The 24120-nt window shown below is 41.2% G+C and overlaps 2 protein-coding genes across 17 annotated transcripts in view; one reads left to right on the top strand and one right to left on the bottom strand.

The window, feature by feature from the left end:
* The window catches only part of NCOR1 (nuclear receptor corepressor 1), a 157141-nt gene extending 150681 nt beyond the window's left edge, over window positions 1–6460 (bottom strand). For all 13 annotated transcript variants that reach the window (XM_027047386.2, XM_027047394.2, XM_027047391.2 and 10 more), the window contains exon 1: window positions 6322–6460. The gene's annotated coding sequence lies outside the window, so the exon portion shown is untranslated. The remainder of the gene's footprint in view (window positions 1–6321) is intronic.
* A 170-nt stretch (window positions 6461–6630) lies between these two features.
* PIGL (phosphatidylinositol glycan anchor biosynthesis class L) overlaps window positions 6631–24120 on the top strand; it is an 84816-nt gene continuing 67326 nt past the window's right edge. For 2 of the 4 annotated variants that reach the window (XM_015079589.3, XM_015079588.3), the window contains exons 1-2: window positions 6631–7890; window positions 19626–19725. In XM_015079589.3, coding sequence (XP_014935075.1) covers window positions 7656–7890; window positions 19626–19725 — 335 coding nt within the window. In that variant the 5' untranslated portion in view covers window positions 6631–7655. The remainder of the gene's footprint in view (window positions 7891–19625; window positions 19726–24120) is intronic. The other 2 variants (XR_003416619.2, XM_015079587.3) reach the window with 1 other exon arrangement.

The raw sequence follows: 24120 nt of genomic DNA, 5'->3' as shown, positions 1-24120 counted from the left end.
AAAGACATGATGATTACAATTTAAAACAAACATTTCAAATTATACAATCTATACAAATCTATATGCTATTGCCAAGGGAAATGAACTGTCTAAAACAGATTGCTCTGATTCTGAACTGTGTATGACAACTAAAGGTCAAGAAAAGAGTCAGTTAAACAGAAGTATGGGGGGAGAAGGAAACTGTAATCAGAAAGATGACCCTCAAAACCAAACAAAGAGTGAAATTTTCCAAGAAAAGTGTAACCTCAACTTACTCTGGTTTGACATCAGTTTATTCAAATATAACCAAACAAACAAAAACAGAAACCCCAGCCCAAGTTTTATTCCTCAAGTAGACACTGGGTGGGGGGATCAAAATTACTTGGTCATCTCAACTTTCCTCCTCCTTTGCCCTTGACTAGTCTACTTAAAGATTTAATTTTTGATATACAGCTAATCAGTACTATTCTTTCAAAGGGAACCCGTCAAAGATATTCTATAATCCTAAAAACAAACTAACCCATATTCCTAATTCAATTTTTTTCCTACCAGGGAACCATTCCAAAATTCCCTGCATATATAAATTAACGTATTCTTACTCTAACATTATGTGGAAATACAAATAGTCAGATGAACCAATCCCATCTTTACTTTCTCTTTCTCCCCAAAATCCCAGTAAACCAACAAAAATATATTTTTTTAAAGAAATGCTTTGATAATTCATGAATTACAGACGTTTTTTCTCACTGACACTGGTAAACTTCTACCTGTTTTAAAAAAAAATTTTTTTAACGTTTTATTTATTTTTAAGACAGGGAGAGACAGAGCATGACCAGGGGAGGGTCAGAGAGAGGGAGACACAGAATCCGAAACAGGCTCCAGGCTCTGAGCTGTCAGCACAGAGCCCAACGCGGGGCTCGAACTCACGGACCGCGAGATCATGACCTGAGCCCAAGTCGGATGCTTAACCGACTGAGCCACCCAGGCACCCCAACTTCTACCTGTTTTTAAATTTACGTAAACTATTCATCAAGTTCCCAGATGTGTATCAATCAGCTTCTTCAACAACCCTACCAAGGAACTCTAGCAGCTAGGTTTTTTATGCATTCGACAGATTTCAATTACACACTTCCTGGGTGCAGTGTTATTCCAGGAGTAGGGGCAGACATGAGATACAGACATGCTCCCAATGAGCTTATGGTATAGCAGGGATTAAATGGACATGTACATAAATAACTATGATATTATAACAGAGGCATAAGCAAAGCATTAAGAACTTCCAGAATGAAAAATACACATCTTTGAAGAAGAGGGAGTAGGAGGGAGACTTCCTGGCTGAAGTAACATGTGATTAAACGCTCAAAAAATAGGCAGAGTTTAGATGTGGTTGATTTCAGAAGAGTAAGGCACGTTGGCAAAATAGGCATATTATCTAACAGCCCAAATGGAATAAATATGGCATGCTTCAGTATTCATGTGAGAATATCAGTTGAAAAAGAATATGCTTCCTCCTCTAAAATAAGTTTTATGGCATAAGTACCTACGGAAAACTAATACTTCATGTGCACTTTGCAACAGCATTAAGGATACAGTTCAGGAGCACCTGGGTGGCTCAGCCGGTTGAGCGTCCAACTCTTGACTTCAACTCAGGTCATGATCCCAGGGTTGTGGCATCAAACCCCATGTTGAGCTCCATGCTCAGTATGGAGCCTGCTTGGGATTCTCTCCCCCCCCCCCCCAACCCGCTCGTGCTCTCTGTAAAAATAAAATAAATATTTTAAAAAAATACAATTTATGTTCATGCTATTCATCTAAGCTTTTATTTAACAACTGTCCCTTATACTTAAAAAAATTTTTTAATATTCATTCATTTTTGAGAGAGAGAGAGAGAGAGAGAGAGAAAGGGGTCGAACGAAGAAGGGGCAGACACACACACACACACACACACACACACCAGAAAGACACAGAATCCGAAGCAGGCTCCAGGCTCGGAGATGTCAGCATCTGTGTCTTGAACTCGTGAATTGCCAGATCATGATCTGAGCCAAAGTCAGATGCTTAACAGACTGAGCCCACCCAGGCACTCTCCTTATACTTTAAAAAGAAAAAATCCAGGGGCACCTGGGTGGCTCAGTCGGTTAAGCTTCTGACTTTGGCTCAGGTCATGATCTCACGGTTTGTGGGTTTGAGCCCTTCGTTGGGCACTGTGCTAACAGCTCAGAGCCTGGAGCCTGCTTCAGATTCTGTGTCTCCCTCTCTCTCTCTGCCCCTCCCCTGCTCTCACTGTGTCTGTCTCTCTCTCTCTCTCTCTCCCTCTCTCTCTGTGTCTCTCAAAAATAAACATTAAAAGAATAAAAAAAAAAAAAAGAAAAAGGAAAACATCCAAAAGTTTGAAAGTGAAGCAAGCAATAGCTAATTTATAAAATAATTTAACCTGTTTGGGTCTCAGAAGTACTGAATCATTGACATATTAAAATTTCTACTACTATAATACTTAAGTTCCATGAAATATCACTAGGTCCAGATAACCTCAAGGACATTTTTGTTTAGGAAGATATTCCATCACAGCAGATTCAAAATTAAGCAAAGTAAATATTTCCCGATGATCTTATTACTGATGTAGATCACTACTAATTTTTTTCAACCTATATTTTCACTGAAGAAATTTAAAGTTAAGAAATAGCTTAAATTCAAGACCTAAGGTGAATAAACAACCTCTCATTTCCCATCCACCCTGATTTTTGTCTTAACCAAGTGTCAATCGTCACACTGAATCATCCCATGGACAAGATGGTGTAAAGGAATGAGCCCTACACACTGGATGCCAGGGGACTGGATTCTACCACTGCCCAGCTACAACAATGCAGGCAAATCACTTCACTTCTGTGGCCCTCAGTTTATACATGAGTAAAAGGTAAAACTAGATAACCTATGGCTCTATCCCCTAGAATTCTATAAATTGTTAGCATTTTATTTTAACCAATTTAGATTTTTTTGGGGATCACTTTTTTTTTTAATTTTTTTAACGTTTATTTTTGAGAGAGAGTGACAGAGTACAAGCAGGGGGAGGGGCAGAAAGAGAGAGAGGGAGACACAGAATTCGAAACAGACTCCAGGCTCTGAGCTGTCTGCACAGAGCCCAACATGAGACTCGAATTCACAAACTGTGAGATCATGACCTGAGCTGAACTGAACATGACCACACTTAACCGACTGAGCCACCCAAGTGCCCCGAGATCACTTTTAAGTAAAAGTAACACAACAGTAGCACACATGGAGGAATCAAACTGAAGAATTCGGTAGGAACACTCACGTGGCTTTGTATGATCTGACTTTCAAATGCAAAGAGAACAAACAAACAAACAAACAAAAGTATGTTGTAGCTTAAGACTATCCACATAATATTTTGACCACACAAGCTTCTGGGGTAGAAAAAAAATGGCAGAAAAACAGTAAAAATGTTCAAGGAAAACCACCACCACAAGAATACCAAATAAAAAACAGATGCCCTTATACCATTATTGCTACATGACAGAAGCTTTTCATAGCTTTTCAATACTCCTAGGTCCTGACAGAAAAAGAAATACACAAAATGTTTTGACTACCAGTCTAAATGTACTTCTTGCATCCTCAAACCTGAAAAGGATAAAATATCAGGCAATCTAGAGACTGAGTTATTTGTGCACGTAATTGATCTGCTCAGTTTTGTACCTTTACAGCACTTAGTAATGTACCCTGAACATAAAAGGCACTTCACACCACTTGAACAAGTGAATGAACTATATATGGATCTCTAATCAGCAAATAAGTCCAGACAGAATAAGTTCCAGTCAAGCTTTACTACTTCTTTGCACGTATTCTGGGAAAATGCAACATCTGAAGTCAGAAAGGACAGAAGTAACGAAGTAACACTAGACCTCTATTATTCCCAGGCATCAATAAGAATCTGAAATTGCAATTAAGACAGATCACAAAGTACAATTAAAACTGAGTAACAAAACACACACACACAAACACACACACACTGATAAACAGCCTGACATTTACCTACACCAATCCCTGGCCTATTCAAAAGCCTTTGCTTCCTATAGCAGCAATGGCAAGAAAACCTCACCACTTCCCAAATAAAAATAAGTAAGTAAAAAATAAAAAAGGCTTAAAAAAAACTTGACTACATTTGCCTGGCTTTGGAACCAACTTTTACTCAATTAAATTCAAAGAAACAGAAGTTAATTTCAAGTATTTTGTTTTAAAAAATTATGTGGGTACACCAAATACTTAAGTTTTACTCTGTGATTTCATCCAACCAGGTATTCACTTAAAAATATGTCTTCCTCAGAGGCTATGAAGGGAATCACAGCTATACAGATATGTCACGGGAGATAACAGGCCTATTCCGCTAAGTTGTAATGTGAACATGTTTTTCTAATTAGAACACAATGTTTATCCATTCAACAGACATTTGCAGTGTCAATATCCTACACAGAAAATTATTGTCGTACATGGTGCCTTGAATGTAAAGATAAAATCTGAGAAGGGCCTATCCTAACCTCAAGAGGAGATAAGACTGGTACCTAAATACCTAAATACAAAGCAGAAAAGTGTGAATGCCATGAGAGATTTGCAGATAAGCATTTCAAGAGCGCAAAGGAAGTTGTCACTACCTCAGGGAAACATAACCCTTTCAACCCGTTCAAAGCAATTTCATAACTATTAACTTTCTTAGGCTCACAGCAGCCAATCCTAGGAGAGTGGATGTTTCCCTACCATCACAGATGAGGAAACTGAAGCACAGAAAGGTCGATCAAGTTCCAAAATGTCACATAGTTAGTAAAAGTTAGAATCAGGACTCTCTGTATTGTCTTTTCTCTGGGGGAGTAGTTCAACATATGGTAAGCCTTTTGTAAAAGGAAAGAGTATTTTGGAATTGCAAGCAATCCCATCCTATGTATGTATGCAAGTATGTGCATATTATTTATATATACGTGTGTTAACCTTGATTTACATTGACAGGTGTGCTTAAAGCAAGGCAACTGTGCACTATAAATATTAAAATGAATAAATAAACTTCCATCAGGATTTAACAGAATGAGCAAATACAAACAGTATTTCTTTCTCCAACAACTTGTGTTTATTCCTTCGGTAATTTTTACCCATTTCTAAATAAGACTCTAAAATTGTTCTATCTGCTCCTGAGCCAGGGCCACTTGGTTTATCCAATAAATATCTTTATGAAAGGGTACATTAAGACAATTTTTTTTAACTATTAAAAATCAAATAATGACATCAGCTCTCCAGCTATCGAAGGGACAATCACATTTGACCTATCAGCAGCAGGTATTGATCAAGATATGTTGAAGGAATGAATATTTGTTGGCATTTTAAAATCCCGGGCCTGTTGCTCTGGGCTCAGTGTTCGGCCTCCCATCATTGCCTCACCAGGATGCACACAAGGAATGTAAATTTCAATATAATTAGGATACAATTAGGGAAGCAAATCTGATGCAGCTGAATATACTAATCCCAAAGATTAGAATTACCTATGCCACTGCTGTCCAAGGTTAACTGCCATGCGATATCAGGAAAAGACAACTGACCCTTCCCGAGCAAACACTTTTCATAAATAACACTCAATCCCACCCGCACCTTTAATGCACTACACCTAATCCAGTTAAATCGAAGAATCCAGTCTCCTCTCCATTTAAGACCGGTTTCTCAATTAGTTTCTCAAATCCCTCTTCCTCGAAAAACAGAATTCACCGACTTCACATAGTAAGACACCAATAATAAAAGGCAGAAGGTACCGGGTTCAGATCTTTGCCGTCTCCACCACTACCCACCCTTCGCCATTACACCCCGAAGTGGTTTGGTTAGAAGGTGAACTAGTTTGCTCTTCACGCACTTGTCCATCGCTGTCACCCTCCCTAAGCCCTTCCACACTCCCAAGACGGCCACCAACTCCGCCTCAGAGTGAGCCCAGGCCCGCCACCTGTGCCGGCCCCACCTGGGGTCCCCAGGCCCTCCCGGTCTCCCTCAGTCGGCCCGCAGGACTCCGCACGCCCCCTCCCCACAGGACACCCGGCCGGCCGCAGCCCATTCTTCCTCCAAACTCCATAAGCCTCTTCCACTCGCCCAGCCCCAGCTCCGCGCCGCGCCCGACTCGCCCCGGGCGGCCGAGGGGAAGAGGCCGGGCGTCCGCGGCGGGTCCCGACCCACCCGGCCCGCAACGCCCCTCGCCTGGCCGCGAAGCCGTTCCTGCGGCCGGCGCCCCGAGAGCCCTCGGAAGCCCCCGAGCGAGCGGGGGCCCGGAGGCCGGGGCTGCGGGCGCCGGGGCCTACTCACCTGGAGCTGGCGGAGCGTGGTAGCCGGCGCGCCCCCGGGCCTGCGGAGCAGGACGCGGCCCCGGCGCGCGTCCCTACCCCGGGACCTCGCTCGGCGCGGCGAGCCGGGAGCTCACTCCAGCCGCCGCCGCCGCCGCCGCTGCTGCTTCGCCACCTTGGCCGCCATCTTGACTCAACCCCTCTCCCTCCCCCCCGCCCGGCTCGGGCGGCCGCGGCTAAGGCGGCTCCGGCGCCGGCTCCTCCTCCTTCCGGAGGGCTGGGAGACCGACTCCCTCCGCTGGCCGAGCGCGGCTCCTACCTCGGCCGAGCTTCCTGGGTCGCCCACGCCAGGTCCCCCTTAGGTCTCCCCTCGGCCTGGCGGCGGCGGTCCCCTCGAGCCGAGACGGGCCGGGGCCGCGCCCCGCCCGGCCGGACCCAGCGCGCTGCCATCGCGCACTCGGGCCGGGAGCGCCCGCCGCCGGCCGGCCGGTCCCCGGGCGCTCGGGGCCTTCCGCCCCCCGAGGCGTGAGAAAGGGAAGGACCCATGGCCATGCCTCGGGCCCTGCGACCCCTTCGCGGCCAGACGAGACGGCGGCCGCCTGCTCGGGCGCCGGGCTGCAGGAAGGGAAGTCAGGTCCCCAGTGCTGGGAGCCAGAGGGGTGCACATCGACCTACCCAAGACACTTGCCAGGGCTGCGGCTGTAATTCGCAACGGGACTTCCTTGATATGTCAGGCGATGCTGATCTGTCCATGATGTTCCTTAATCTAAAGTCACACTCGTCGGAAGAGCCTGTGGCCCTCACGACTACGAAGTGCGCTCTCTCAGCCTTACTCTTCTACAGAAATGACTGGACGGTTCCTCATAACCGCGTGCTTTTCCTTCAGAGGAGCCACCACCCCACATCCCCAAATTAAGGAAAAACAAAGTCGGTGCATCCGGATAAGGAGCTAACCATATAATTATGAGAAACTCACGGGTTTTAAGAACTGAGTTACAAAATGGGGCATTGAAGAGAGGAGGGAACTCAAGATGGGGAGGGCGGGTATTTTCAAACGTTTCTTTTTAAACCCAAGGCACTGCAAGGACAAGGGTAGAAAACTAGACGGCAAGGGGTTTGTCTCTGAAATCGAGAAGGCAAAAAGGCGTCGTAGATGCTGCACAAAGTAGAGAGAGCTAGATAAAGAAGGGTTGTGGGGCGTCCTTGTAAAACCCCAGCAGGAACCCAACGTCTAAAACCTCTGGCCGGCAACGCGGACTTAAACTCGGAACGCAATTTCGGCAAGCGCAGTTTTCCCGCCGGAGCTCGGGTCTGAGCAGTCTTCCTCCTGCGCAGGCGCGGTACCACTTACGGAGCATGGAAGCGGTGGCTTTTCTGTGCTTAGCAGCGGCGGTCCTAGGATGGGGCTTCCTCTGGGTTTGGGACTCTTGGGAACGCATGAAGGGTCAGAAGCCGGCTGGCTTGCCGGGAGATGGAAACAGGACCCTCCTGGTGATCGCGCACCCCGACGATGAAGCCATGTTCTTTGCTCCCACTGTGCTAGGCTTGGCCCGCCTGAGGCACCGGCTGTCTTTGCTCTGCTTCTCTGCAGGTAGGAGGCTGTAGGCGGGGCGCTGGGAGCCGGGACTAGGAAGGGTGTTCAGCTGCTAACCTGTTTCAGTCGGCTTCTTCCCCGAAGGGTTCTCTGATGTAGGGAGCTAAGTGAATACACCGAAGGTGCCTACTGTGGGCACTTCGCGGAGAATCGGGTGGCCCCAGCCTGTGGACTGTAGCGGCCAGCTTCCCAGGTGGGTTGGGGGACGTCCCCAGCTTAACGTACTTCACTGCCTGCAGAATTTAAGAGGCCAAGAAAGCTGCTCACATTTCGTTCCCTTTCAATACCTACATTTCCGCTGGGAACTGCGACTGTACTCCTTATTCTGGGGAACCTTTTTATATGCTAAATGGACCAAGAATAATCTTGGCTCCTACTGTGGGACACCAAACAGAAGCTAAGCTGTATCATGCCTGCTCAGCCCTTAAAGTTGTACTACTCAAGGGAGCAACGGCCCTTCCTGCTGCTTTTAAAAATCCATTTTGTTTAAGAAACATGCGTATGTCAAACTGAAGAGATGCTCAGAGCATTAGACTAGAAAATAATTTCATAGGCAATTTTAGAGTTCAACTCCACCAACTACCAGTGAAGAAGCCTTTCAAAGAGTAAATTCTCCTTTACCATACAGAAAAGATGGACTGAGAAAACAAAAACTGACCATGATACTGGATAATGGAGATAATTGCACGACTGTATAAGTGTAATTGAACTGTACACAGACAATGGGTGAATTTTACGTATGTAAAATTATACCTCAATAAAGCAATTTTTTAACAAATGCCCATGACCGCTTTTCCCATTTGGTTGTGTGTCATTGCAGTTTTTTCTACACAGATTTTTTTTTCACAGAAACCTCATTTTATACAATTTTATGTTTTTCACTGAACATTAGTTTTCACTCGTTTACCGAATTTTTATTAAAAATGTGTGAACACCGCACGCTATTAGAATGGCCAGAATCCATCACCCTGACACCACCAAATGCTGGTGAGGATGTGGAACAATAAGAACTCTTACTCATTGATGGTGGAAATGCAAAATGCTTCAGCCACTTTGGAAGACTGTTCGTTTGGCAGTTTCTTACAAAAACTAAGCATGTTCTTACCAAACCATTTAGCAGTCTCCCTCTTTGGTATTTACCCAAAGGAATTGAAAACATGTCCACACAAAAACCTGCCCACAGGTGTTTATAGCAGCTTTACTCACAATCGCCAAAACTTAGAAGCAACCAAAACGTCCTTCAGTTAGTAAATAGATAAATAAGTTGGTACATCCAGGCCATACAATATTATTCAGCGCTAAAAAGAAATGAACTAGCAAGTCATTAGAAAACATGGAGGAACCTTAAATGCGTATCAATAAGTGAAAGAAACAAATCTGAAAAGGCTCCATACTGTATGATTCCAACCATGACATTCTGGAAAAGACAAAGCTATATAGACAGTAAAAAGATCAGTGGTTGCCAGGGGTTGGGATGGAAAGAAGGATGAATAGGAGGAGCACAGAGGATTTTTCTATGGCAGTGAAAATACTCTATGTTATTATAATAATGGATACATGTCATTATAAACCCATAAGATGTACAACACCTAATGAGTGTATAATACCTAAAGAGTGAATGAAACCTAGTGTAAACCATGGACTTTGAGTGGTTATGATGTGTCAATGTAGGTTCAATTGGGGATATATGTAAAAATCTCTATACCTTCCCCCCAATTTTGCTGTGAACCTAAAACTGCTCTAAAAAGAATAGTTTTAGGGGCACCTGGGTGGCTCAGTGGTTTGAGCATCTGACTTCGGCTCAGGTCATGATCTCCCAGTTCCTGGGTTCGAGCCCTGCCTCGGGCTCTGTGCTGACAGTTTGGAGCCTGGAGCCTGCTTAGAATTCTGTGTCTCCCTCTCTCTCTCTGCCCCTCCCGCACTCATGTTCTGTCTCTCAAAAATGAATTTAAAAAAATATTTAAAAAATAAATAAATTCTAGTTACTTAACATATAGTGTAATAAAGGTTTCAGGATAATAGCCTTTTAAATGGTTTTCATAGAGGTAAACCTTAATTTAGTCATCCCTTTATTGTATGCATATTTAGATGTTTTTTCTTCCCCAGTTTATCACTATTACAGATAACAGTGAACATCTTTATGTATTTCGTATTATTTCGATAGGACTGATTTCTAAATTTGGCTATTTCAAGGCTTTGCATGCAACTTGCATCCCCAAAACATACCAATTTATATTCTCACGGACAGGTAGTAAGATTATCTGCCTTAACATAACATGCTCTCTAGCACTGATTAGCATTTTTTTTTTTTTATATTACTTCTTGGTATAACACTTTATCCCCTCAAAATCTTTTTGTTGCCAATAAGATTAACCCATTTTTCATATTTATTGAGAATATGGATCTAAGCACTTTTTTTCTCAGCTTGTCCTATTAAGGATATTAATTGTAGACAGATACAGGTTATGGCCTCATTGTTTGCTTTTAATGGTATTTATGTTTTACATTACAACTGTGGGAGTCAAATTATAACAAATTTGTTCCAAGATCTATGAGAGAAACCTGGGTTTTATTTTCCAAGTATTATAGGGGCGGTGGCTTCCTTAGTAAATTTCTCCTTATTTTTCAGCAGGTTGAGCCAGAAATTAACATTTTTTGAAGAGAAAAATTATAAAGCATGCCCTTGGTACATATTAAACACACAGAATCTTTGTCTTTCAATGTTTCCTCTGAATCGAACTTGCCATTTAAATTGTTCTCTCTTTGGGGACCTGGATGGCTCAGTCGGTTAACAGTCCAACTTTGGCTCAGGTCATAATCTCGCGGTTCGTGGGTTTGAGCCCTGCATCGGGCTCTCTTGTAATTTTCTCTTGTAATTTCCGCATTGTTCTCTCTTGTAATTTTTAAATTACTTTTACTTTTTTTAATTACTTTTAAAATCCCAAACTCATTCAGAAATGTACAGATTCAACATCACCCACACTCCTAATTTATTTTAACATGAAAAACAGGAAACTAATAACTTGTGATTCAACATCGTAAAAGCTGTAATGGCATAATAGAGAAAACTATAGACCCAAAATGGCGAAAAGTATGAATTCTCATCTCAGGGTTTAAGATTAAAGAAACTTCTCCAAAGAGGTTTTCTTTCAAGCTCGTCTTTAAAAATAGGGCTAGGTAGGGGAGACTGGGTGGCTCAGTTGTTTAAGCCTCTGACTTCAGCTCAGGTCGTGATCTCACAGTTCATGAGTTTGAACCCCAAGTCGGGCTCTGTGCTGACAGCCTGGAGCCTGCCTCGGATTCTGTGTGTGTGTGTGTGTGTGTGTGTGTGTGTGTGTGTGTGTGTGTGTGTCTCAAAAATAAATAAACATTAAGATTTTTAAGTAACCTCTAGACCCAACCTGGGTCTCAAACTCACAACCCCGAGGTCAAGAGTTAACACGCTCTACCAACTGAGCCTGCCAGGCGCCCCTATATGGCTGTAGCCTTTATACACCATTATCTGGTATGATGAGCCCTCTGATCTGTTGTTCTTTAGGGCATGTTTGCTATTTCTGACCTTTTTTCTTCCAAATACATTTCAGAATAAGTTTGGTCGTGTTCAAGGAAAAGTACCTGGCATTTTTATTGGGATTTCACCAACTCCGTTGATGAGTAAAGGGAAAGCTAACATTTTCCATATAGTCCTTCCCATCTATGATTTTATAGTCTGTCTTCATTTACATTGGCCTTCTTTAACGTCTGTTAAATCGTTTTATAATAAGTCATATATGTATCGAGATGATTAGTAATTCTTTTCTTTAATCTGTTTCTCATATCCAGAGGCTCTCGTTGCAAATATTATAGTTTTGTTACATTCTCATAGTTTGATGCTCTCTTTATTTCTTTAAACATATTAAATACATCTATCTGCTTCTAATAAATCCAGTGTTTGCAGTCTGTGTGTCTGATTTTGCTGTTTGAGTAACTTATTCTGAGTACCTTGTTTCCAAGTGTATTTTGTGTTTTTTTTTTCCATTGTGAGCACATGTTTCTTGGAACCATATTTATGATAATATTTGGATGATTTATATTTGCTTCAGTCAGGCACCAAAGGGCACTATCTACCTTCGATCACTATAAACCAAAATTTTAGACTGAGATTTTTTTCAGGCTACAGGGGTAGTATAAATTTAGGGCCCAAACCCAAGTGTGTTAGCTGTCTAATGCGTAACAAATTATCTCAAAACCTAGTGGCTTAAAATGATAATTATTCCTTCTCGCTCATGGTTCCAAACCGAGCACAGTAGTCTCTACCCCACAATGCTCAGTACCTCAGCTGGCCAACCCAAAGGCCATCGGCCACAACAGCAACATATGGTAAATCCGTGTGGCTTGGGCTTCTTCTCAAGCTGGTAGCTGGGTTCCTGGGCAAGAACCGAGAGAGAGCGAGCCTGTGCTGGGGATAGCCACATTGCCTTTTATGGTCTAGCCTTGGAAATCAGGCAGTATCACTTTCACCACGTTCTGTTTGTCAGGACAGTCATAGGTCCCGTCCAGATTCAAGGAGAGAAATAGACTCAACCTGTTGATAGAGAGCAGCAAGGTTCTCTAAGTGCATGTGGGACTGGAAATATTGCAGTAGCTATTTTTGGAAAACACCATGTGCCACACCAAGTGAAGACAAACATGTAGTTAACAATTCTCAAGGGGTTGACATTTTTATTATTTCCCTTTACACTAGAAGCAGGTCTGACAGAAACCTGTCACCATCTCTGTCTAGAGTGAGTTTTTTTCTAGTTCCCCTGTTGTAAACATTGCCTTTCAAAGGTCCTGTCTTTGTGTAGAGGTCTCCTTATTTGTGCCCAATCTTTATCTCCTCCTCTGACTTTAAGCCATAGACAGATACCCTCAAGGCACCCTGGCTTCAGGTGCCCTCCACCTGTCTGGATTTGTGCTTACCTGTTATTTAAGACCTCCAAAGATAGCCCTTACTTTCCTGCTAATTTAGCCATACATTCTAAACCACGTTTGCCTTTTATTTCACGTGCTCAGGTATTCTGTCCTAAGAAGGTCTCTCCAGACATCTGATTCACTTTATTTCCTAAAACAGAACTTAATCAGGTTATTTTTAATATTGCTTTTTAACTATGAATAATTCTTCAACATTTTCCTTATTGAGATATATTTAGATCCAACCTCCAAAGTGTTAGTCTCATTTAACATTTTTCTTTCTGACCTAACACATTTGAGATTTCTTTTTTTAATTTTTTTTAATGATTATTTATTTCTGAGAGAGAGAGAGAGAGAGAGAGAGCAAGCAGGGAAGGGACAGAGAGAGAGGGAGACACAGATCTGAAGCAGGCTCCAGGCTCTGAGCTCTCAGCACAAGAGCCCGATGCAGGGCTCGAACTTGTGAAATGTGAGATCGTGACCTGAGCTGAAGTTGGACGCTTAACCGACTGAGACACCCAGGCACCCCCACATTTGAAATTTCTAAAACAGCATGATTTTAATTAGCTGCAACCTGTTAAGAATGGAATAAATTAGTAATACTTAAAAATATGAGTTCTGTGTACACTGGAAACTAATGTTATACATCAATTACATTTCAATAAAAATCAAACAAAAAATTAAATAATTTAAAAAAATAAAATAAATAAAAACATGAATTCTGTTTCTTTAAGGGAGTTACAGGAACTTCAGAACATGACTTAAAGGTTACATATATTTTCAGTCCTAATTTATAAAAATAAATAAAATAAAAATTTCATATTTTTATATTATAAATACACACATATATAAATGAAATAGGTACTTTTCTCTAAGGTTTAGGTTGATAGGATCTCCATATGATCATGCCAACCAAAGAATACATAGGCATCCAAGGACTAACTGAAAACAATGCTTATTCATAAATGTTGACACTGATGAGTTCACTGATAGGTTAGCTATTTATGAGCATTTTATATATTTCTAAGCATATATTTGCTTACCTTTTTTATAATTAAGCTTAGAATTTATAGGCCAGATAACTTTATACACAACCCCTATTTTGAACTTAACAGTGTATAATAAGCATCCATAAAAATGTTTATGTCTTGCTGAATATTTACCTAATTAAAGAATGCTACATACTTTCCAAGCTTTTGTTTACTTAATAAGTTAGAATTTTAAAGGACTTGCGTAAACTATGAGAAATCATAAAAGAAATGCTAATAAACATCAGAGAAGAAGAAAGAAAATGCAGGAGAGCTAATCTAATAGAGGTGTAGAATGGGAATAATCAACAAAACAATTCATCTTGAAGAGCTTAGTATTGGAAATACTTGTTACAACTGCTCATTGCAAAGAGTTGGACTCTGTTCTCATGCAGTGCATACTTCTAATTCCATGTGATACAAATATGCCTAGATAGTCAGAAAAAGTTTCCCAAATGATTGGCCCTGTTAATGAGGACATATCTGTATGTCACAGATCAGAGAAACTAACAAAAAGTGTTATTTCCCTTAGTAAAATCAATATTAACGCACTCCTTTTAGGAATAATCAGAAAATACAGTATTTACTGTGCCTGAAACTAAGTAACGTTGTGTATCAACTCTACTTGAATAAATTTAAAAAAAAATACAGTACTTACAAGTAGTGTATATTGGTTGATAATAGCGTATGGCAGTGTTTCTCAATATTGGCCGCTTGATATTTTGTTTTTAATGATCTTTTAAAACCTTGTTCTACAGGGGCGCCTGGGTAGCTCAGTCAGTTGAGCGTCCGACTTCAGCTCAGGTCACGATCTCACGGTTGGTGAGTTCGAGCCTCGGCGTCAGGCTCTGGCCTGATGGCTCAGAGCCTGGAGCCTCCTTCCGATTCTGTGTCTCCCTCTCTCTCTGCCCCTTCCCCCATTCATGTTCTGTCTCTCTCTGTCTCAAAAAATAAATAAACATTAAAAAAAAATTTAAAAAAAAAACTTGTTCTACAGTTTTATTTTTTTGTCTTCCTCTCTCTCTGCCCCTCCCCCATTCATGCTGTCTCTCTCTGTCTCAAAAAATAAACATTAAAAAAAATTTTTTTAAAAAACCAACAACCTTGTTCTACAGTTTTGTTTTATTTTTTTTAAGATTTTATTTTTAAGTAACCTCTACAGCCAACGTGGGGCTCGTAACCCCAAGATCAAGAGTTACGTGTTCCACTGACTGAGCCAGCCAGGCACCCCTCTACCAGTTTTAAAGACATAATTTCTGTTTTACAGTGATAACTAGTAACTAAAAGATATTTTTTATTCAATGCAAATCTAATTTTTTTTAAGTTTATTTATTTTGAGGGAAAGAACGAGCAGGGGAGGGTCAGAGAGAAAGGGGACAGAGCATCCGAAGCAGGCTCTGTACTGACAGCAGAGAGCCCAATGCAGTGTTCAAACTCACAAACTGTGATATCATGACCTGAGCCCAAAGTTGGATGCTTAACCAACTGACCCACCCAGGCGCCCCATTGCAAATCTAATTTTTAAATATTTTTTATTGTGGAAAATTGGCTATTGTGAATAATGCTGCTGTGAGCACAGGTATATAAGTTATCTGTTTGAGTCCCTGTTTTCAGTTGTTGTTGTTGTTTTAGAATATACCTAGGAGTAGAATTGCAGAGTTACATGTTAATTCTATGTTTAAATTTTTGAGGAATCGCCATCCTGTTTTCCATGGCAGATGTATCATTTTATGTTCCCACCAGCAATGCACAAGGGTGTGTTTTCTCCACATCCTCATCTACATCTGTAAGTTTTGTGTTTGTTTTTTGGGGGACTCAAACTCAACAAACCATGAGGTCATGACCCAAGCTGAAACCAAGAGTCAGATGCTTAACTGACTGCGTCACACGTCAGCTCAGGTCATGATCTCACATTTCACAAGTTCGAGCCCTGCATAGGGCTCTTGTGCTGAGAGCTCGGAGCCTGGAGCCTGCTTCAGATCTGTGTCTCCCTCTCTCTCTGTCCCTTCCCTGCTTGCTCGCTCGCTCTCTCTCAAAAACAAATAATCATAAAAAAAATTTTTTTTGAAGAAATCTCAAATGTGTAAGGTCAGAAAGAAAAATGTTAAATGAGACTAACACTTTGGAGGTTGGATCTAAATATATCTCAATAAGGAAAATGTTGAAGAATTATTCATAGTTAAAAAGCAACATTAGACAAGCTGAGTTTGTTTTTGCCATAGCCATCCTAGTGGGTATGAAATGATACCTCATTGTGGTTTTGCCTTAATTTCTCTTACGACTAATGATATTGAGCATCTTTTCATGTGCTTATTGGCCATCTATCTTTGGAAAACCATTTTCTGTTCAAGTAATTTGACCATTTTTTTTTAAGTTTATTTACTTTTTTTAATGTTTATTCATCTTTGAGAGAGAGAGAGAGAGAGAAAGAGCGCCTGGGGGAGGGGCAGAGAGATGGGGAGACAGCCTCCCAAGCAGGTTCTATGCTGCCACCGCAGAGCCCCAGGTAGGGTTCGAACTCGTGAACCTTGAGATATAAACTTAGCCGAGATCAAGAGTCAGACGCTTAACAGACTTGAGCCACAAAGCACCCCAATTCTAGTTTCGTTTTTAAAACGTGATTTCTCCAGCTTGATTCTATGGACACATTCTAACGGAAGAGAGTCTAGCTCTTTTGGTTTCAACTTCCTTTGGGGAACCTAGGCCTTTGGGTTCTAAGAACACTGCCCCCTCCTTTTATCTGTCCAACCTAGTGTTGCTAGTGTTACTAGTTTCTTCTTACTGTCACTAATCTCTGGGCCACTTCACTGGTCCCTGATTGGTCCTCAGATCTTCCACCAGTTATGTATTAAGTTATTTTCATTAAATTCTTACTGATGTAAATATTTGGCTTGGTTTCTGTTTTCCTGGGTAGACCTTAACTGGCCAGAAAGAACCTAAAATCCTTCATTTTACAGTTGAGCAAATGTTGACCTTTTTTTCTTTCAAATACATTTATTTTAAAGTTAACTTGGTCGTATTCAAGAAAAAAACCTTACTAGTGTTCTTGAAACCCAGGAACTTAAGGAATTTCCTCAGTATTCATACAGTTAGTAGAAAGTATTGGACCCATGATGTTTCGATTCTCAATCCATTTCTCATTTTAACAACTTAAAATTTACAAGGTAGGGTAACTAAAGGAGTGAAAGAGGGACTTTTTATGATGTTGTTCCTTTTGATTTTTAATGGTGTAAGTATTTTACCTACTTAGAGTAAATTAAATTTTAATTTTAAAGTAAAAAAATGTTTACTTTTATACACTGTGGTGTATAAGTGTGGGTCTTTACAAAATGGCTTTAATTTCCATTAAATGTCATTATGATTACTAGTAATTATTGAGAAATACTAGTTATCACAAGATGGAAGACTTCACTAAGCACAGTTATCCATAAACTTATCACACACACACACACACACACACACACACACACACAGTGTAGTTCTATGTAAACAAATCTACATTAATCCGATTTTCTGTTTTCTAGAATAATGATCTCCAATGATCTCCTTTTTGGGTCACATTTTCCTACTGATAAAAACTTTTGAGCAAATACTCTCATTATATGTATATTTATTTATAATTATATTAAGTACATGGACCACTGAATTAATGTGTACATTATGAAACATTAACGAAAGTTAATGTTTATGAAGGACAAGGTAAACAAATTAAGAGGAAAAGTTGCAAAGCTTTTCCTCTCCCCAATAGACAGTCTTGTGCATCCCAGTGTGCACCTACCCTACTTGGACACAGTTTGTTGTTGTTGTTGTTGTTGTTGTTGTTGTTGTTGCTGTTGCTGCTGCTGTTGTTGTTGTTAATGTTTAGTTATTTTTGAGAGGTGGGGGAGGCGGGGGAGGGGCAGAGAGAGAAGGAGACACAGAATCCGAAGCAGGCTCCAGGCCCCGGGCTGTCAGCACAGCCCAACGCGGGGCTCGAATTCACAAATTACTAGATCACGACCTGGCTGGAACCCACGCACTGTGAGATCATGACCTGAGCCGAAGTCAGATGCTTAACCGACTGTGGCCCCCAGGCACCCTTCAACACACTTCCAGAGTGTGTCCTTAAGAGCTGCTGCCAGATCTCAGACACTTACTCTGTTGAGGTGCCTACATGTTCACCAAACTTGGGGAAAATATTTAAAATGACCTCTGACTTCAACTCCCTAACCTATTTTAAGTTCCTTAATTCAAACACAAAGCAATAAACTCCTTAGCCTCCATCCCAAGCAGTTTCTCACAATCCTGAGAGCCTGATATGCAGACTCTGGACTTAGGAATCATGCCACTAGAGTACATTAGACTCCTTATCACCAAAGATCAAGGAACCTGGAGATGAAATGGTTGAGGGTATGTAGATAGACTGGAGAGGAGCCTAAAACAGAACGACCGTCCGGTTGACTATAGCTTCTATCTTTTTTTTTAAAAAGTAAAAAGAAAAAGTTGTGATGAGGACAACACAAAACTATCTGGAGTCTTTTTAGGGCTAGTCCCTTTGTTGGCTACAATGTAATGACTATCTCCTTCCTGGGTTCAAACAGTTCAAAACTAGCACTGGAATAACCCCCTGCCAAAGTGGAAAGGTCTCACGTGGGAGTTTTTCTCTGTATTATGTGGCCAGCACACGAAGCCTCTCTCTGTTCAGTGCTTCATGAGTGCCTGCAGGGTGCAGGACACCAGGATGACACAAAGTTGAATGAGACTTTGACTTTTAAGGTCAATGACATTTAGCAATTCATAATCCAGTCATGGAGAAAAGTTCATATTTGTGAGAACACTGGAAATGATTCCTTGCCAGGGGAAGAACGAAAGCCTTCCCAGAGGGAATGCCATTTGGTTGGGACAATGAAAATGATTGTAATTCAGGAAGAAAGGAAGCAGAGGAGGGGGAGGGTAAAGATAAAGAGGTGGAGGAAAGAGAAAACAGTACTGAACTGGATGGATGTGTGTGGTCTCATGTACTCCTCAGGAAAGCCTCCAGAGATGACCGTCATCCCCACTTTACAGATGGGGAAACTGTGGCTCAGGAAAGTTAGGTAACTGGCACGTATTACACATGCAATTATCTGCTGGAGAGTTGAATTAAGGGGTGCATTAGCTAGACAACTGCTCGTAAATGCAGTTTAAGTGGTACCAAAAGTTCCCTGTATATGATTTGTAAGGATACAGGGAAGCTGTACTTACCAGAACCATTCTTAGGAAATAGACTACACGTGTTGGGAAAATAAAGGTTACATAAGCTATTCGGGGCACTGATGTGGTCAAGATCCCTAGGGGCACATTTTCCTGCAATACTTAGGAGTAAGAGCCTCTCCTTTAAATAAATGTTTAACAGATACTGGAGTACTATCCATTTAAAGGGGCCAAACTAATACCGTTCCCAGGTCCCTAACTTACTCTGAGCAGTTATAGAAGAATTCATTTTAAATCTGCTTAACTCCAAAGCCAGTGGTCTTGGCGATGTGCCATACTTCCTGTAGCATGCAACTGAAATGCAGAGAGATAGACAGGTGGACAGACAGATAGAAACAGAGATGGGGAATGATCAAATGGTACTTCTAAAGACTGGGCTGCTGGTGGTCTCACTGGAGTGAACCTAGTGTATTTTCTTCAACATTTTATCCTAACCACACATTTTTCAGGCAGCTTAAGTCCCTTAAAGAACAAGATAAGAATGAGTAAACTGATACATTTCCAGTGTTAAATCTACCACTGTATATTTGTTATCTCCAGGAAATTACTACAATCAAGGGGAGATTCGTAAGAAAGAACTTTTGCAGAGCTGTGATGTTTTGGGGATTCCACCCTCCAGTATAATGATTATTGACAACAGGTAATATATCTTTCAAAAATGTAGAAATTCGCTGACAATAAATATGCAGTGGTATGCTCAAAAGACACAAAAAAACGAATGTGGGTGTGTAAGAACATCTTATTTGAGAAGTCTACTTAAAATAGTTTCACATTTGTTTTTAAGTGACAGTAACGCAAATAAATGTTTTCAACGTCTGTTCAGATTCTGTCTCTGAAGATAGCTACTTTAATCTTTAAAAAAAAATGTTATGAAATTTTCAAAACTACACAGAAGTATGAAGAACAGTGCCATGAACCCCCATATGCCTACTCCTAAGCCCAGTTAATTATCAGGCCTTTTTTATTATACTTGCTTCATCTATCCCCACTTAACAACTTGTATGTGTATGAAGCATTTTTTAAGAAAATCTAGGCCTCAGGTCATTTCACGCCCACATACTTTGATACACCTCTCTTAAGAAGATAGACATTTTTTTTTTCCTATGGTCACAATGCCATCATCATCACCTCTAACAAAATTAATAGCAACAATTCCCTGGTGTTCCCCCCAACACCTACCTAATCCGTAGATGTTTGTCCAAGTAGCTCACCGTCTTTTTACAGTTGATTTTTTCAAGTCAGGATGTGAACGAGTCCACACGCATAGTTGGTGGATATTGTTTCACTGTCCCTTCCTCCCTTCCCCACCTTGTCTTTGATTGTTGAGAAAACTTAGTTGTCATACAGGACGTCACACATTCTGGATCTGTCTGCCTGCCTCCTCATGGTATTAAGTTGTTCTGTCATCCGTATTTCTTGCAAACTAGAACTTAACTGTAACTTTCAGGGGTGAGAATACTGCATAAACTATACCGTGCACTTTATATAGCATCATTTCAGGGGACACATGCCATCTGATTGTCTCACGGTGACTCCACGATGGATCAGTGAATTCACATGGCAACAGCTGTTCCTTTCATTTTAAAGACCCACATCCACCTTTCATGTAATGTTTCCATGATTGCCTGAATCACTGTTTAACTAGAAATAGCCGAATGCTGAGTTTCTAAATATCTCCTGCATTCTAAGTATATTAGCTGCAAAGCAAAACTTTATCAACTGGGGCTATTTATTTAATTATCCCAATATATAATTTGATCCGAAAAGACAGCAGGGTAAATGCTTAATTCTTTAATTGCCATTTTCAGATAATTGCCATTTTCAGAATAAGGAGTTGATGCCCTACGTACTTCCAGTGGTAATCTGTTGTTTATTGCTTGGATGGGGGAGGGCACTTTTTCATTTCATTGAGTACCTATGTGTTTTTAGGTATTCAGGGTTTCAGTTTCAGTCATGTTCTTTGATCCTCCGGTTGTCTCATCTGTGACTGTTGAGACTCTTCATGTTAGCCCCTGTGTCCTTTGGGTGTGACCTCTTTAGTCTTGTAGAATTTGCTTGCTATCAAGGACAACCAGATTTCCCAGCACCTTCTTGTGTTCTTTCCCGCCTCAGTCCTGGCATCAGCCATCCCTCCAAGGAGTTTTGGTGTCTCTTAGGAGGGTGTGGCGTTTGGAGACCATAGCCAGAGTTACTTGAGTGTTTATTTCTATGGTGTTATTTCCTGTGGTTACTTGAACTTCACAGTGGACAGAGCTAGTATATATATATTTGTTTAAGGAAAAAGAAATCAGGAATACTAATGACTGCAATGTAGAGTTAATATTTCAGGGGATTTGTTTAATGCCTTTGATTAATACATCAAATCTCTTTTCTCTTACACTGTAAATCTTGGCTTTTTTTTGCATTTTTTTTTAACATTTATTTATTTTTGAGACAGAGAGAGACAGAGCATGAACAGGAGAGGGGCAGAGAGAGAGGGAGACACAGAATCTGAAACAGGCTCCAGGCTCTGAGCGGTCAGCACAGAGCCAGACACGAGGCTCGAACTCACGGACCGCGAGATCATGACCTGAGCCAAAGTCGGACACTTAACCGACCAAGCCACCCAGGCGCCCCATTATTTTAAATGTTTATTTATTTTTGAGAGAGAGAGAGAGCAAGAGGGGAGGGGCAGAGAGAGAGGGGGACAGAGGATCCAAAGCAGGCTCCACGCTGACAGCAGAGAGCCCAATGCAAGGCTCAGGCTTGCAAACCACAAGATCATGACCTGAGCAGAAGTCAGACACTTAACTGACAGAGCCACCCAGGCACCCCTGTAAGTCTTGCTGTTTAACAGGATAAACATAATAATTCTTTTTTTTTAATCTTTTTTAAAGGATTTTATAAAACATGAATGAAAAAATACTTGAAAAGCAGATATTGAAAATCAAGGCTAAATATAATATGACTGATCAAGATGTCTGTAATTTACTTTAAAATGATTTTGGGGGAAAAATGCATACCTATATAGATTAAACCAAAATAGCACAATATTAACAAGTTGAGCCTTGGTGAAAGGTACATGAGTGTTCATTATACTATTCTTGTTAACTTTTCTGTTTGAAAATTTTTATATAGGGGCGCCTGGGTGGCTCAGTCGGTTAAGCATCCGACTTCAGCTCAGGTCATGATCTTGCAGTCCGTGAGTTCGAGCCCCGCGTCGGGCTCTGTGCTGACACCTCAGAGCCTGGAGCCTGTTTCAGATTCTGTGTGTCCCTCTCTCTGACCCTCCCCTGTTCATGCTCTGTCTCTCTCTGTCTCAAAAATAAATAAACGTTAAAAAAAATTTTTTTTTAATTTTTATATAGAAAAAATGTCAAGTACCATACGACACTTTCTCCTACTATTTTCTGGCGTATAAAAATATTTTTTAGTGTCTTATTATTGTTTACTGTATTGTTATTTAAAAAAAACCAGAGGTCTATATAACAGCAACTGGAGTTTGTGAGTATTACTAGTTTTGGGGTTTAAATATCTGTTCTTCACCCGCAACATAGCTTTTGGGATTTATTATAAATTCGATTGTCCTTGCTTCCTTTTTTTTGAGTTTTTTTTTTTTTAATGTTATTGGCTAATGTGCAAGAACAGGATAATACAACTTAAAACATGAAGACACAAGTTCCTTTAAGTATAGGCAAAGAAAAAAAAATGATCACCCTCAAAGCATGTAAAAGGCCAAAGTAGTAATTCTGCTGATGTTTTCAATTCATTCCTACAAAACAACATTTACTCTGCCATTTTTATAGGGCAGGAGTACTAAATAAGTTACATCGTTACTATAACCTGTATCTAGTTATATCATCATTTTCAGATACTGTTTGTCCGGGAGCTGAGCCCCATTTGGATGGTTTACCTATAAGTAGGTAAACACTAACCAGTTTGTAGGATGAACTGGTAACTTTACTCAACAGTTGACCTTAACCCTGAGACATAAGAGGGAAATCTATAAGGAAGAGATAGCTCATTTGTCTGGTAGGTGATTTCTGTTATCTATATTCTAGATATACAGCTAAGGACAGGAAGGAAGTGCAAAAGTAGAGGCTGCTACGTCTGTGCACAAAGAAATTACCACTGGGGCTCCTGGGTGGCCCAGTCAGTTAAGTATCCGACTCTCAGTTTCCGCTCACAATTTGTGAGTGCAAGTCCCACGTCAAGCTCTGCGCTGATAGAGCAGAGCCTGTTTTGGATCCTCTATCTCCCTCTCTCTCTGCCCCTCACCCCCCCACACACACAAAAAAATAAACATTATTTAATAAACATTATTCTGACGTCAGAAATATCTGATGTCTAGGGACGCCTGGGTGATTCAGTTGGTTGAGTGCCTGACTTCAGCTCAGCTCATGATCTTGTGGTTCACGAGTTCAAGCCCCGAGTCGGGCTCTGTGCTGACAGCTCAGAGCCTGGAGCCTGCTTTGGATTCTGTGTCTCCCTCTCTCGCTCTGCCCTTCCCTTGCTCACGCTCTGTCTCTCTCTCTCTCTCTCTCTCTCTCTCTCAAAAATAAATAAAACATTTTTAAAAATTAAAAGAAGCAAAAAGAAGAAGGTACCACTGCCCTCACTCACCATTTGTTTATTCCTAGTTTCTGCACCATTTCAACAAAGTCCCAGTTAGACTTCGTTTTTTTACCCTTACAAGATTAGAATGAGTACCCTATTAGATGAAGGAAGGGAGTTACGAGTATAGGAAGGCCTGGGTGAGTCTAATAAGTTACCAGTGAACGATGAATGTGCTGGGATCCATCTAGGCGGCTTCATCAGTAACACACGTCCTCCCACATATGAAGTCATCCAAAAGCAAGATGGCCCCGGGTTGGCTCAACAGCATCACGTAGGACCCAAGTGCTTCCCACCTCTCTGTGAGACTGTCTCCATCATGTCAGTAAGCTCCCCTCGTGGCTGCAAGGTGATGACGACAGCAGTTCCAGGGGTCACACGCAAACACAACTGCGTCCTGCCAAAAAGGGGGGAATTTTCCTTCTGCCCATCTCTTTATGTT

This window comes from Acinonyx jubatus, chromosome E1 (genome assembly GCF_027475565.1).
Source record: "Acinonyx jubatus isolate Ajub_Pintada_27869175 chromosome E1, VMU_Ajub_asm_v1.0, whole genome shotgun sequence".
Classification (NCBI taxonomy): Eukaryota; Metazoa; Chordata; class Mammalia; order Carnivora; family Felidae; genus Acinonyx; species Acinonyx jubatus.
This window is presented reverse-complemented; position numbering and strand designations above follow the sequence as displayed.